Here is a 16,029-nt window from a genome sequence, read left to right as displayed (position 1 = left end):
TAAGATCAACAAGAAAGAAAGAAGTTATGGAACTATAACCCTCAAGCATCAATGGTGAATCAGATCAGATCGGCAATATGTCATACTTTTCACACACCTCAGTTACGCCCTAACAATTTTTTAAGTCATAAAACTGTCACTATTACTTGCAAATACCTTTCAACTAAAGGTATGTTTTCCTTCTAAGAATTAAACGAATGTGTGAAAGAAGTTTTTATTGGCACAATTTAGTCTATCTTCGCAGTGAATCGAGAACAGAAGCCAGTGAACTGTAACATGCCGACTTGAAACTTTACTACAAATCTACTGTCCTAATACGGACACTAATACCAATTATTTGACTTAAACTGAAGTGACAAAATAGTTAACCTATCTTTTACATGTAGGATTTCAGTTGTTACAACACTCAGCGAACTTAATCAGCTGTTGAAAATAAACAAGGCTCAATCTTAAATACTGGATCCGTGAAGGTCCCGGGGTGGAATAGGCCTTCAGCACCCCATACTTGCCATAAAACTATTAAAAGGCGACTATGCTTGTCGTAAGAGGCGACTAACGGGATCGGATGGTCAAACTCGCTGACTTAGTTGACACATGTCGTCGGTTCCCAGTTCCGCAGATCGATGCTTATGTTGTTGATCACGGGATTGTCTGGGGCCCGTTTCACAAAGACAAATATCTCGTAACTTTTCTCGTAGCATTTGCACCTCCTTTGTTACAGTATGCCAGGTACAAGAGCTACGAGAAAAGTTACGAGATCTTAGGCTGTGTGAAGCGGGCCCCTGGTCCAGACTCGAGTATTTACAGACCGCCGCCATATAACTGAAATATTGCTGAGTGCAGTGTAAAACTAAACTCACTCACTCACTCATTTAAATACTGCGCTGCCACCATATTGGCTAGACTGGTTACGTAACGACCCGAGACATATACGTTCAACGGCTTTTCGAGAACTTTCTTCTCCCCACCTCCCAACCCCCATCTTTTAGGTCATAGAACTGAGTTTACGCCATAGCCGACCAAAAGGTGTTAAAGTGTAATGCATAAGAAGTATAGCTATTTTTATCACTATTGTTATTAGACCATAAATTATAATTGTTAATCAATGTTCGAATTAGGCGTTTTGATGTGACATGTTTTCCGGTCTAGTTTTCCTGTTTCACTTTTGCAATGACAGGTGCTTGCAAAGCTCCACGCATCGCATGTTGTATGATTGACGTATCGTAAACATCTGTAACGTTGCGAAGAGCCTTCACTCAATGTTTCTCATTTCAGGAGCGGCATATCAGTATGCTCGAGTTCGACGGCATATACAATTGTTAAACCAACACAGACAAAAGAACTAGAAAGCTCTCATACCTTGAGCGATCGAAATACCCATGCACGGTATGCCATTCAAACATTTACCTGCTTCTGTTTTAGAGGAGGGCTCTTGGAATTTCGAGATCAGTCATACCTCCATGGAAATAGCTGTATGATGAGTGTATGCTTATACTTACGTTATATTAAATAAATTTATTAATATAACGTGAACTTACGTATATTCAGTGTCACATTCATTCTCGTTAACTGTTTCTCTTTCACATTTTTTGACTCGTAAGAAACATCCGTTGGTATCTTCATAATGGCAATAAATTTCTTAAATGAAGAAGATAACTGCATTCAAAACATAACTCACCGGTAAGAATTTCCTGTTTCAAAGTATCGTCTGAAAACCTATGATCTGATGATATGTACTGTAATTGGAAAGACTTCCGCCTGCATCGCACCTAAAATTTAATTCCTGCCAAATCATACATCATCTGAATATATATTCATCATCTGATAAAAGTCCTATACAGTCATAGGGTCATGTCTTGACTGTATAGGACCGCATCGCGGCTCTCGGCTACTGATAACTAAGGTTTAGTTTTAACTTGTTTCCTTCGTTGTATCTGAACAAACTCAAAGGCATATCCAACTTTTAAGAATGCCACTGAAAGAAATACTTCCTTGTCTTTTAATTTAGGGGGGATACATGTGGAAGTCTTACGGCTTGAGTAACCTCTAAATTGAATTGCTGCCTTTTCTTTTCCATGAAGCACATTTTTACTGTCCTTTTCATTTGTCCTTTCAACCATTCAGTTTGCACGGTAAGTCGGCACTATCAGAGCGTCTCTTGAGCATGGAAGTAGGGAAAGTATCTGTTCCATCAGTGAAAACATTATGTTTTCTATTTTTCAGACAAAGTGCACAAGTCATTTTGCATTTGCACTCATTATACGGAACCCACCGATACAAAACTTGCCATTTCATTTGGAATGAATGGGCCAATGTTTTGTTCTCAGTTTTAACATCGGTCGGCGTATCAATGGCTTTGGATAGTAATATTCCAGTTATTAAATTAGAACTGTTATCACTTGGCAATGGTTTTGGCTTTTTCTCTACCAGTTTTTTATTTTGCTTCAAAAACTACATGACTTTCCACACCACATTTTGTTTTGATAACAGCACACTGTCTTGAAATATGTGAAAATATTAAAGAAGTTGAAGAGGTATGTTTTGATTGATACAAGTCAAATTATTTTTCTAGTGTGCCAATCAGACCCACCAGGTTAAGCAACCATGCATCACTTTTAACTATCATGCTCCAATGGTGCAAGGACACTGTCTACATTAGACCTGACAACGTATGTCAGGATATGAAACAGCATGTCTTCACAGGGTCGTGTGTTAAGTCAGTTAGTAAATACTTTCAGGTCAACATTCAGACTTACTGCATCACATAGAGCAGATGAAATAGAACCTTTAGGAGATGTGTAATTACGAGTAGTATCATTATGTTAATGGTGACATGTTAATTTATATACTAATGCAGAGGTTTATTTATAACTGTTTGTCCCTAACTGTTTTAAAATCATAGATGCTAAAATTTGATGTCACTGACACAGAGTCTGATGCAGAAGGTGTCTAACTGATTCAGGAACAATTTCCTGATATTATTGTTATGTAATGAACATTTATGTGATGTATTGTGTATACTAATTCTGTGTGTCTTTACAATTACACATGTTTTCCCCATGTTTTAGGGAATGGAGGAATCAGAAATTGATCAGGAGACCATTATAGGCAGAAGACAGTATGTGGAACAACTCAAAGAATTTATCACGGAATACCAAGATAAGATATCATCCTTGCTACAGACGTTGTCTTGGACACCAGAACATTTTGCAAAGGTAAGCTTGTTATGAGAGATCTGTTACCATGTTACAGACTTGACATAGCGTTAACAGCGATGAGAAGTCTTTCTCTGAAATGGAACAAATATGCTGGAATGGATGAGAGTCATGATACTTTGTAAAGTTGTATTTCATACTGTCATGTTTATATGGACCAGTTTGACCTTGAATAAAGCTGTGAAAGCTGTCAAAATCCGCATCTGTCCAATCTGGCAAGTTGTCAACATCGGCATAAAGTCTCAGTCCCCTCCATGACTTGTACTTTTATCATAAGCTCTACAATCCTGTCTAAACGGGATTATTTTTCCTTATCCTGAGTCATGCTTAATTGCTTTTCTCCTAGTGGAATACCTGAAATCCCTTGAAGTTCCCTTCTAAAAGAAGGGGACGTAAAAATACACTCACCCACAAGTAGCCTCCCTTTACCCATGCACATGTTCAGCTGATGTGCCATGATTGTCACTCTCTGCCTATCAACTGACTACGGCGGCTGGAGGCGATAAGTTCTTCAATTATTTTGGTCCTTTAACTAAATTTATGTTGTATGTGGTATTTGGCTTAGTATATACATCATATTTTATCAATTTTGTGATTATTGTGTCTTTATTTAGCATGCATTTCATCAACTGAGACTTAAGTCTCAGACTTAGTCTCAGTTGATGAAATCGTGTCTACAGTGTAGATTATGGCTGTCAGCTGTTGACCCGCACTTAGTTTGTCCAGCGCATAAGCCCACATGTTCTTCTGATATTCGTTGTAAATTTTGCATCTGAATTATCTGATTCAGAATTTACTTTATATACTCGGTCTGTTTACAGATGTGCAAGGGACAGGCAACGTCGGCTTGCATTTGCCATGTCTAAAGCGGGTGATTTAAATTCGGGTAACCATTTATCTGTTTCTGCTGAGATTCATTCTAGTGATACGTCTGGCATTTCTCACTGGTTATGTCTGGGGTCCAGTGAGTCATCCCCTAAACCACAGAAGAGATCTTCTTCAGAGACAGGGCCGTCACAGTCTAGATCATTGAGCGAGGTCCTCTTCTTCCAAATCATTGCAGAATCAACATTCTTCAATGAAGAAATCGTTTGAAAGAACGAACCACCGTTGATTCTACGCAGCGAGCAAGATATCAACAAACGTAGTCAACGTGTGTCGTCATCTAGATTGACCCTGACGGCATCCTTTCGAAGATGGTCAGACAACGCGGACTTCATCAGCAACCTCGATCATCGCAGCAGACAACTCTACAAATCGACCGTCACTACACTCAACGCAGCCGTTCGATGCAGCACCTTCATGCAGCAGTTTACGACGCAGATGATGAGCTTAATGGAGCGGTGGTTTGAAGAAGAAAGAAGACTGCACTCGTCAACAATGTTGATTGCAGCTCAGCGTGAGCACTCATCTAGATATGCACTCACACCTGAAGATGAAGAGGAGGCGTGTACACACACCCGCTCGAGAAGATCATCGCCAGAGTCCCTGTCATCTTGCCGCAGTCCAGAGAGAGCTCCACCCACGCCGAGTGAGTGCACGTGCACAAGTGGTGATTCTCGCTCGCTTGTGATTCTCTACCGAGTGTTGTTGCTGGAGGAAGCCCTCTTTTTGGACTCTGAAGTCACATCATCGATCACGAATGGCTTGGACTTGGTCTCACCATCCAAGGATTTCAATGAAGTTAATACTTATAAGATGAAGTATGACGACATCGATATGCTAACATTCCTGCCGATAGCTCCAATATCCACGATTCCTGAGACGTTATCTACGGCGCTCAAGTCAGCAACCAAGTTTCAACAATAACATGTGCCGTCGTTCAGCACTCATTGCTTCCTTCTTCATGACATGGAGCACTTCATCAGAGCACCAGATGGAGATGAAACGTATAAAGTCAGATCCTACAAGTTAGATGACAAGAGGTTTGCTCAACTCGACACCACTACGAGAGGCACCTTCTTCGGACTAGCTCAATCTAGAACCATCAACGAGACTCCCATTGCATAGTTCAGCAATCCTGCCAATGAGGAAGAGAGAATGATCCTGTCAGGGCTTATCACTCAGAAGAAGAATCAGCAATTTAGGTCCAAACACCTCACCTCTACTACTGCGGGTCTGAATCTACTTCATCGGCATGGTCTCCTGTCTGCCGCATCATGGAGTGAGAACTTCACGAAGCCCCTATATATGAAGCTCTTTCTACCTGGACGACTGCATACTAGCGCATCAAGAAAAAAATCAACTCACAATACAGTTAGACTTCAGCATCAGGCTACTAACACAACTGGGATGGTTGGTAAATCATCTGAAGTCGGAATTGGAACCTCAACAAGATCTCAGGTTCCTCGGGATTTGTTTCATCACAACATTGAATCAGATTGTTGTCCTAGAGGACTGGTGGGTCAAGATTGATAACATGATAAAGCAAGCACTACTCTCTCCATTAACACTTCGACAATGGCAGTGTCAGCACAAGATATGACCAGAAGAAGAAGACTACAGCTGCATCCGTTACAACGCTTCTTGAATCTTCATCTCAACAACAGAGGTCAGATTCTGCTCCCAGACAGTGTGAAGCCCTTTCTACTTTGGTTGACTCGCTGATCAATTGTCTGCGCAGGGATTTATGTGTTAGAGCTGGCATTCAACAAGCATCTCTACGTAGATGCATCTCTGCAAGGATAGGGAACGAGGTAGCAGAAGGGATCTGGAGATCAAGCTCTTCACATCAACCAGTTGGAGATAAAAGCGGTCATTCATGCCATCCATCACTGGTCGACAACACTGAGAGACAAGCTACTGATGATTCACACAGAAAACTCATCTCTACATAAACAAGGGTCAATGAGACTACACCTGATGTTTCAACTCTTTGACATAGTCGGCGGTCTGAATTTCCAAATAAAAGCATGTCACATACCAGGAGCCTGCAACATCATGGCAGATGCCCTATCTCGTCCTCTTCATCCGTCACCAACAGAGTGGATGCTGCATCGGGAGGCGTTTAAGCTTATCAGCCAGATATTCGGATCGCTTCAGTTAGACTTATTTGCAACAAGGTTCAACAAACAGGCAACAACTTCATGTCATTGGTACCACTACCAGACCGGTTAGCCTGGGTAACAGATACTCTTAGCATCCCATGGGAAGGACTAAATGAGTTTGCGTTTCCCCCTCCAGTACTGCTACCAAAGGTCATCGAGAAGATCAAACAAAGTGCCTACAGCTGATTTTGGTTGCGCCTTACTGGCCAACGAGAAATTGGTTTCCAACTCACCAGTGCTACAACTACCAGATTAGAAGAATCTTCTCCTCCATACCCACACGAAACAGGCACACGGCAACCCATCTGCGTTCCGACTTCACATGTGGACCGTATCAAGACCTGCTTAAAATACAGGATCTCTTATCACGTGACTTGTTGAAGCCAGACACTTTGCGGAGTATAATCATGAAAAGTCCATGCGCATATCTCGAACAGACTAGCATGAGTGATTATGACCCTGTACTCATAATGAAGATACTTGTACATGAAGAAGGGTTGCAACTAGTCTTGATTGCTATATCTTGACATTCAGTTGCATCAGAAACTAGCAGGACGCTAGTTACTTTTGATGTCATTATGTGCCAGTCAACAAAGCCTTCCGCAGAAGACAGGTTCGACTGGATGTGATCCCCCCCAGAATCTACAATGAATATTAGAAGAACAGGACCAAATCATTGCTGTTACAAGTTCCCGAAGGCTGGGGGGAAATATTGGACATAGTGTTCACAGCCAGCAGAATCCAGCGTGGCCTGACTTCGTCAGATTCTGTAAGCAATTAAGCTTGAGTCAGGATAAGGAAAAATATGTAATTTTCTTAATAAAATTGATATTTCATACTTATCCTGACTCATAACGAAAACCCTCCCAGCCGCCCCTGGTACACTGAATTCCTATAATTCTCATGTCGGGCGAGTAATAAGGAGAGAGTGACAATCATGGCTGATCACCTGACTATGTGCACTGGTAAAGGGAGGCTACTCGTGGGTGAGTGCATTTTTATGTCTGCTTCTTTTGGAGGGGAACTTCAGGGGATTTCAGGTATTCCTCTACCTTCGCTAGGGAAGATTAGATAAGCGGTTAAGCATGACTCTGGATAAGTATGTTATGGTAAGACAAACTACTCTAATTGCGGTTTGATGAAATGTGACCTGCTATGCAAAACGACATCAAATTGGAAGTGATGAATATCTTTTTATTTTTGCTAATTTACTTTTCAGAAGGAGGACAGAGTTGTCTGCCCCTTTGACAGCAGCCATGTTATGCCAGCCTCGTCCCTGAAGAAACACACTGAAGTGTGTCAGTACACCTCTCAAGGATGTCCCAAGGATGAAGTGGTAATGGTTTTATAACTTCAACACTTTAAAGGTCAAATTGTTAGCACTGTGGTAGCCTAGTCTTTCACATGAAAGGCCCAGGTTTGATTTCCCACATGGGTACAGTGTATGAAGCTCATTTCCCATGTCCCTCTCTCTTGATAGTGCTGGAATATGGCTAAAACTAAAGCAGGTACAGCCATACTCACTAGCTCACCTGTCTCCCTCAAGTACACTTACATCATGTCCTGCTTGTCAAGTGGTGGGGTGACCTAGTGGTTAGAGTGTTTGCTTGTCAGACTGAAGACCTGGGTTCAATTCCCTATGTGGGTACAATGTGTGAAACCCATTTCTGATGTTCCCTGCCATGATACTGCTGGAATATTGCTAAAGCGTCAGAAAATATACTTACCCACCCACCCTTCTTGTCACAATAAGCAAGTATCAATCATAATAATTAACATTGAACTTGTGAACGTGCTACTCCCAGGTGTAGTCATAATTACCAGCAGTATATTCCAGATTTTGATCATGATCTCTCAGACATTTATTTTCATTATGTGTGTTTGCAAGAAACTCGGGGTATGTTTGACATGCTTTATTTGAACAGTAATAACTTTTGTGATGTTTCTCATACAGCATCTTCAGCTGCTGGAGGGACCACATGTACCAGAGAACTCTATTTTCCAGCCAGTCAAACTAGGTAAATGAAATTCATGTACACTGCAACATTTACAGGAATTATGCTTCAGCTGTTTCAGATATATTTGAAAAAATTAATTATCATACTTCTTAAATAAAATTTCACATAGACTCTGTTACCATTAGAGCTGTAATATGTTAGACCTTGTGCATTGTGTAGATGATTTGTAACTGATTAATCATGTCCCTGGTTGTACATTTTTTACAGATGCAGAAATTATCAACAAGATAGTTTGGAAAGGTAATAGTACCAAGGCCTTTGTGTTTTTTTGTGTCAGTAAACATCTGTGGTATGGTTGGCAGAGTTGCATCCCTTAGACTTTATTTGCACTACAAGATCATTATAACACTGAGGTATAACAAGTTATAAGTTATAACATCTGAACCTGCTCATAGGCTGATATTTGACCACTGTTAGCTGATATTCAACCCCAAGCTTGTGTCAAATTGCCAGAATTCAAATTTATTTTTCTAATTCAAGTTTATGTTTCTAATTCATGGTATGATAGTTGCAACAAACATATACATAGTTGAGATATCTTCCACTTATAACAGGAACAGTGTGAAGAAATAGACCTCATTTTGTTGAATGGACTGTGTCAGTATTTGTATGAGTAATGCAGAATAAGTGTACAAATATAAAAAGTACAGTCAAACCCCGTTGTGTCGAACTCGTCGGGTCCAAGGGGAAAGTTCGACTTATCCGAGTGTTCGACACATCCGTCAGCATTGAAAAGACCAAGAACCAACACGACCACGGTGCATAACACATCGTTATTTTGCAGTAGGATACACATACGAACAATATATCTTTGCAATAAACGTTTACGGCAGTATTGATCTTTAAATTACAAGATATACCAATGTAAATCATATCAATTCAATCACTTTATTTGTCATGGCAAATAAATATGCATACAAAAAGATAAGAACAAGAATAATTTCACAAACTCACAAGCGATCCCATTTACTTGACAGCACTAATTCATTTTCAGTCAGTATAAAAAGTTGTATGGTTCATACACACGGAATCGGAATGTACATACGTGTACATGTGGGGAATTTATCTCTTTAAAAAACCCGAAATTACAGTCTGTTTGGTGTTCGGGCATGGCATCACAGCAGACGTCAGTGTCACATGCTTCAACAAATCTGATAAGGGTGTCGAGGGCGGCCCATGCTGCAGCTAGGGTAGGGGTGATCCTACACCTTAAATACTAAACCAACATCAATTTAGATAATCCAACTCTGTTTTCCTCACTTCTCATTTTGTATTTTCAAGGAAATCACATGACCGCTAACATAGACTGTCACATGACAACAACATGCGCCATTGTTTGTTTAGAGATATCCTGTCGGTCCGTGATCAATGTGTCACTGGTAACAACTTAATTATGGTTAATTGTTTGAGGAAAGTTCAGTTTTTAAGTGTGCTGACAATGTGTGTATAGATGCGTAGTTAAACATGTCACTTGATTGTTGAGTCCGTTAATCGTTACTTTTGATCTTTAGGTAGCATGTTTATGAGGATGACTTCCGATTGCGCGACTGAAGTTTTCAGTTGCAACAACCAGCTTTGACAGTTCGAGACAAAAGGGTAAATTTGTACTTGTTAGAGCCTTTGGGGACCCTAAAATGAGTTCGACACAACCAGGAATTCGACACATCTAGTTCGACACATCAGGGTAAAAATAATGATAAATATAAGGAAATCGGCAGGGACCGAGATGTCAGTTCGACACATCCGAGAATTCGTCTCAACCGAGTTCGAGACAATGGGGTTCGACTGTATCTAGATTTGAATAAGATTGAAAAAAAATCCTAAATTGTCAGAAACTGATTGTTCTTGTCCATTGCTTGGTTTGGAATTCTAGATTAATCCTAAAACCTCATGCGTGTCATCGTCCTTGACAAATAAGATTATTCTCAAGTTTTTTATGAAGAGGAACAGCTTTATGAGTGTATCTTTTTTTCTTCATTATCATGTTCCCCATAATAAAGAAATCGACTTCCCACTTTGTAGGTTTATCACTTCTAAATGCCTTTCAAGACCTTTACAGTCTTTACCGTCTTATATACAGTTGGTCTGAACCTTGTACATATGAATAATGCTGGTGTTGAGTGTGTGTGCTGCCTAAACCATGGTAACAAAGGTCAGATCGGACTGTTGCAGCGTCGACGGGACCTCGTCCGATGCCAGTGAGTCAGGATGACTACATGGTGTACTTCTCCCCGAGTGAACGTCAGGCCATCTACCAGTATGTGGCGGAGAAAGCTAAACCAGCCAATGACTTGCTGAACGTGGAAAAGGATGAATTCCTCACCATCGATTGGCAGGCTGTTGTTAAGAAGGGTGCAATATCTTTTTATTGTTTTTTTGATTGTTTAATTCTGCACTGAGGAATATTCCAGCTATATGACAGTAATCATGTATGGACCTAACCATCCATCAACTAAAAGCATCATCATCAATATGCAGTTGGGATACGATGACATGTGTCAACCAAGCCTGACACCTCACTCCCCAAATTGTTAGTCATGTATCCGCTAAGCATGGGTTGCTGAAGACCAGATCTAACCTGGATCTTCACTGGTAGGTGTTATATCTGTATCTGTAGGCATTCCTGGTTTAATGGATTGCATGATAAGGTGAAGGGGTCAATGGCATGTCTATGTTCCTATTTTTGTGTGAATTGCTGTTCATTGCATCCATTGCTGTATTTTCAGGTCCAGACCGAATTACCTGGAATATTGTTGGGTGGGGTGTTGGACAGTAAACATATCCATGTTATATCTGTTATGTTATCTGATACAGTCAACGCATGTGTTAAAACTTCTCTAAATCATTAAAGGCAGTAATCTATCACATCACCTCAGCCTAAACCTCAGCCAACCTGTACATGTTGACAGTGAAACAGTGTTAGTGTTGATGTTGTAAGCAACCTGTGAAGATCTGGGTTAGAATTGATCTTCACTAACCCATACTTGTCATAAAAGGCGACTAACGGGATCAGGTGGTCAGGCTTGCTGACTTGTTGACACATGTCATCAGTTCCCAGTTGTGCAGATCAGTGCTCATGCTGTTGATTCCTGGATTGTCTGTCTCAGGCTCAATTATTTACACACCGCCACCATATAGCTGGAATATTGCTGAGTGCAACATAAACTAAATCACTCACTCACTGATAATCAAGCAACAGCCTGGTTCCAGTGGGAGGGAAACCTGCAGTTACTCTTACCATCAAGCATGATGAATGGCAGTGTTTCTCGATCAAAGTTACATGTCACCACGTAAAATATTTTTAAGGCCCCATTGAGGCCAACGAATTGAAAGCCAGATGATTTCCCTACAAAATGAGCTATAAATGGTCACAATCGAATCACTATTTCCAAAGTTGTACGCCATGAATCATCAAAAACAGCCACCTCCACAATTTCACGCCAAAATCGTGAATCACCCAATACGGTGAAAACACACCTTTTAAATTATTTTATTAATTCCAGCCACGTTGACAGCACCAGCTTTGGGCTGGATTTGATCAGCTGCCTCGAGTCAGAAAACTTATTGCAACATCTACATGTCATTTTCTCGACAGTAAGCAAGCATTTTCACCTAAAACGCCGGCAGTCCTACTCACTTGTTGGCCATAAGTGACCTTGACATTCAAGTGAACTGAGCGGATCCGCACAAGCAGACTCAGGCCATCCGATTGGCCATCCCCGTTGTATATTTTATTTCCAACCAGTTCGATGGCCCGAGTCTGTTTGTGAAAAAATATTTACGCAGTGACATGTAACTTTGATCGAGGAGAGGGTGGTTTCTTCGTACTAGAGTAGAGTCTGTACACTTATATGTCTTTTGAACGCTGTTTCTAAGTGATACAAGTCTCTGTGGAAGCAACTGAAGTTTAGAATGGCTGTCCTTGCAGGTGGCTTGCCCAAGGATAGGCCGAAGAACAAGTACGAAATGCTGGCTGAGTTACGAGACATGAAGCGGCGTAGACAGTCTTACCGTGCCAAAAACGTTCACATCACAAAGAAATCTTACACAGAGGTGAAAATTACTACATGCCACACTAATTTACACAATGTTTTACAGAGATTCTATCAAAATACTAAAATACATTAGAGTGTCTGGAATAGTTTGCTGAAAGAGCCTTTGAAACCATATAAGGATTTCTCCAGACTACTCCAGCCTGTGTATCCAACTGTTCATTATGACACTGTTTAGTATTTAACTACTATAAATGGTCACTTTCAATCAGTTAACTCCTGTTCACCTTTCTATTTAGTGCTAATGTTACGTATTAAATGGGAATAGTATCTCTCAAGAACTGATGCTGTGATTATCTTTTCACCACACAACAGATGTGAAAATATGTCTGGTATCGTGTATGTTATTGGTAGATACAAGCCGTATAACACATGCTGTGTATGTGTTGTAGATTATCCGTGAGGTGATACAGAACCAGATCAAGATGCTGGCTGGTGCAGATACAGAAGAGTCTGTGAAGGAGACCTCAGACAGCGCCCTGGAGGAGTCACATAGGGAAGCCTCCACATCAAGGTACAATGCTGACTAGGGGTGACCATTGAGGGGGAAAGAACTATTGTGATAGCAATGGTCTATTGCAACCAGCTATTGCAATACTGTTGCAATAATATTTTTTTCTGAAGTAATTGCACGCTGTTTTAATAAGTGCCAAGAAATTTGAAACCCAGATCAAGTTTGGTTTAGGGGTAACAGTGGCAGTTAGTCAAAGTGAAGGAATCAGGTACTTTCCGTATTTGGCACTGTGCATTTTTCAGCAGAAGTCACTTACCAAACTATTGATTGTCACACATCCTATTGATGCATAGGTTTTTGTTTCTGCAATTGATTAATAGCTATTGGAGACTCAACAATTGTTCGATGCATTATCACAGCCCTAATGCCTCCATCAATGTATGTTGTAATAACCAATGTAATAGATCAGAGTGAGTGAGTGAGTTTAGTTTTACGCCGCACTCATCAATATTCCAGCTATATGACGGTGGTCTGTAAATAATCGAGTCTGGACCAGACAATCCAGTGGTCAACAACATGAGCATTGATCTGGGCAACTGGGAACCGATGACATGTCCCAACCAAGTCAGCAAGCCTGACAACCCGATCCTGTTAGTCACCTTTTACAACAAGCATAGTTGCCTTTTATGGCAAGCATCAGTTGCTGAAGGCCTATTCTACCCTGGGACCTTCACGGTCGTAATAGATCAGATGGTACCCTACTACATGGCTGGAATGTGATCTCTAGTTTGACTGACCAAGGCCATATGATGTAGAGGGAATATTGCAGATTGTGATTCAAAACAACAAACACCTTAGGATGCACTCTTTGTATATGTTATATGTTCTATATTGTATAATGACTGTATTGAGATTTATGTTGTATCCTGATAGCTCTCTCATGGTTTTGGTTTTTGCTGTCATCTTTGACTTGATTCTAGCAAACAGCAGTCTGCTGATCCTTGTTTAATTCAGGCAGGACTACTGACAATCAGTTGTGGACAACCACTTTATAATAATGGCATGCTCGTAATGCGCTATTCTCCATGTGTAACCTGCTCAAAGCACAAGACCTAGAAGTATAACAAAACAGACACTAAGAGAGAACATGAGAATAAGATATATATTGAACACACTTAAATCTAATTTCTAGGTTGTGGGATAGCCAATTGGTCACAGCATTTGCCTGTTATGCTGAAGGCCCATGTTTGATTCCCAACATTGATACACAGAGTGGTGTCCCCAGCCATGATGTTGCTGAAATATTGTGAAAAGCAGCATTAGAACTTACTCACTCACAATGAATAATTCCTTATCAATATGACAGGTAAAATTTTCCTTGCCGTGCAGCAAATATTTCTGAATCATTAAGTCTAAGCAGTAAGTCACTGACAGTTTGTTCTTTTTCAGATTTGGTGACATGCCAGATACGAGAGAAAGAGATCAGGAGAAAAGGAGAGATCGAGGAAGGAGTAGAGATCGAGAGAGGAGCAGAGACCGAGAGAGGAGCAGAGATCGAGAAAGGAGCAGAGACCGAGAGAGGAGCAGAGACCGAGAGAGGAGACGATATCAGAAGGAGGGTGCAGAGAGGGATGGACGTAGGCACCGAAGAATGGAAGAAGATAGGGATGAACGTAGGAGATATGACCGTGATAGATCATCTCGAAAACATCAGCGCCGACAATGGTCACGTGACAGAAGTGAGTCTTGTGGTCGTGAAGGGTCACGTGGGAGAGGAGACATCGAGGGGTCTGTGGGAGTGGAGACCAACTCACAATCACAGGACGGGTCCAGGATGGAGAGGAAGACTGGGAGGGATGGAGGAGACATGATATCCAATCAGGAGGGAGATGATGCTTATGCTATTTTGGAAAGAGAAATGCTTAGTGCCAAAGATGATGGTGATGTTACAACATTGAGAGTATCATCTTTGGGGGTAGAAGATGGCGAGCTGGATGCTGATTCTCTTGAAGGTGAGCGCTCAAGGTCCCGGAAACACAAACACAAGCATAAGCATAAACATAAACACAAGCATAAACACAGGCGAGGATCAGATCTTGTCGTGGCCAGTGAGTAGCAGGCATACCTACATGGTGTTACGGAGAGAATCTTGTGATGCTGTGAAACAACCAACTCCAGTGAATAAATAATTCAAACAAATGGACATCCTGTCTTCCATGGTATTTTTTCATCAGAAAATGTCAATAGCTTCTGTTGTGAGGCATGGGATATGACAAGGTCTTTGCTGTTTTTAGTCTTGTGACAGACGGACGTGGAGATCAAACTTACCAAGTAGAACTCTCTCAAACAGGAGATTTTGGACTTTATCAAATACAATATTTCTATCACAGCTTGCAGTTTTTATAAAAGGGTTTTTCCTGTTTGACTAGATAGGCTTCTGTTTGGCTATGACCCAGCAGCAGACTTTAAGTTTGCAACATCAGAGAGTTGAAATTCTTTCAACATCCGTACTGATATATTTATATTCCTGTAGATATATAGCCCGGTATTAATGTAGGGATAATTCAGGTCCTTGTCATTTTGTAGTATCAGAAGATATGTTTGTAAATGAATTTGTGACATTTCGTAATGCTTTTTAACAGTGCATTTGAAGACCACATGATGAAAATATTGATTCAGTCATACTCATAAGTATACATGCTCATTTGTGGTAGTGGAGAATGCAGCTGTGTTGGAGTTATCTCCCTTTGTACAGTTCCTCTGTTAGGTTTGTGACAAAACGTATGAGCTCAGCAATCTATGTATCTGATGTTCCTTTAGTGGATAGTGTATTCTGGGTGTATTGGTCCAGGAATCCTTGTAATGTTTACAAATACCTTTATCTTCAGTGAGTTACACTGAAGTTTGAGGATCTATGCCATGAAGAATAGTTTTATAGAACTATTAAAAGCATAATGCCCCTCAGCTAAGCTTGTAAGAGGCTTCAGATTTGATTAAATGTACAATTTAGAGGCTGCTGTCATATAGAGCATCCAGCCAGCAGAACTGATGTCTGACTACTCCGCTTGGGATCATTGTAATATTTTGTTATCAATATGTTACTTTTGACTTGATAACATTAATCAAGTATGCTGGATAAATCTGGTTTAGAATTTGTCTTCAGCAACCCATGCTTGTTGTAAGAGGTGACTTACAGGATTAGGAGGTCATCCTCGCGGACTTGACTGACACAAATTGTCTGTA

At 40.7% G+C, this 16,029-nt stretch overlaps 1 protein-coding gene across 1 annotated transcript; it reads left to right on the top strand.

The window, feature by feature from the left end:
- Positions 1-1,144: 1,144 nt before the first annotated feature.
- LOC137295125 (U11/U12 small nuclear ribonucleoprotein 48 kDa protein-like) lies at positions 1,145-14,991 on the top strand. Its single transcript, XM_067826447.1, has 9 exons — positions 1,145-1,386; positions 3,069-3,215; positions 7,482-7,598; positions 8,217-8,280; positions 8,488-8,520; positions 10,453-10,632; positions 12,209-12,333; positions 12,725-12,846; positions 14,236-14,991. Exons 2-9 carry the CDS (start codon positions 3,072-3,074, stop codon positions 14,900-14,902), a joined length of 1,452 nt encoding a protein of 483 aa, XP_067682548.1. The 5' UTR covers positions 1,145-1,386; positions 3,069-3,071; the 3' UTR covers positions 14,903-14,991.
- Positions 14,992-16,029: the final 1,038 nt, after the last annotated feature.

This window comes from Haliotis asinina, chromosome 8, assembly GCF_037392515.1.
Source record: "Haliotis asinina isolate JCU_RB_2024 chromosome 8, JCU_Hal_asi_v2, whole genome shotgun sequence".
Taxonomy (NCBI): Eukaryota; Metazoa; Mollusca; class Gastropoda; order Lepetellida; family Haliotidae; genus Haliotis; species Haliotis asinina.
The sequence above is the reverse complement of the archived record's forward strand: the minus strand, read 5'-3'. Positions and strand labels throughout refer to the sequence as shown.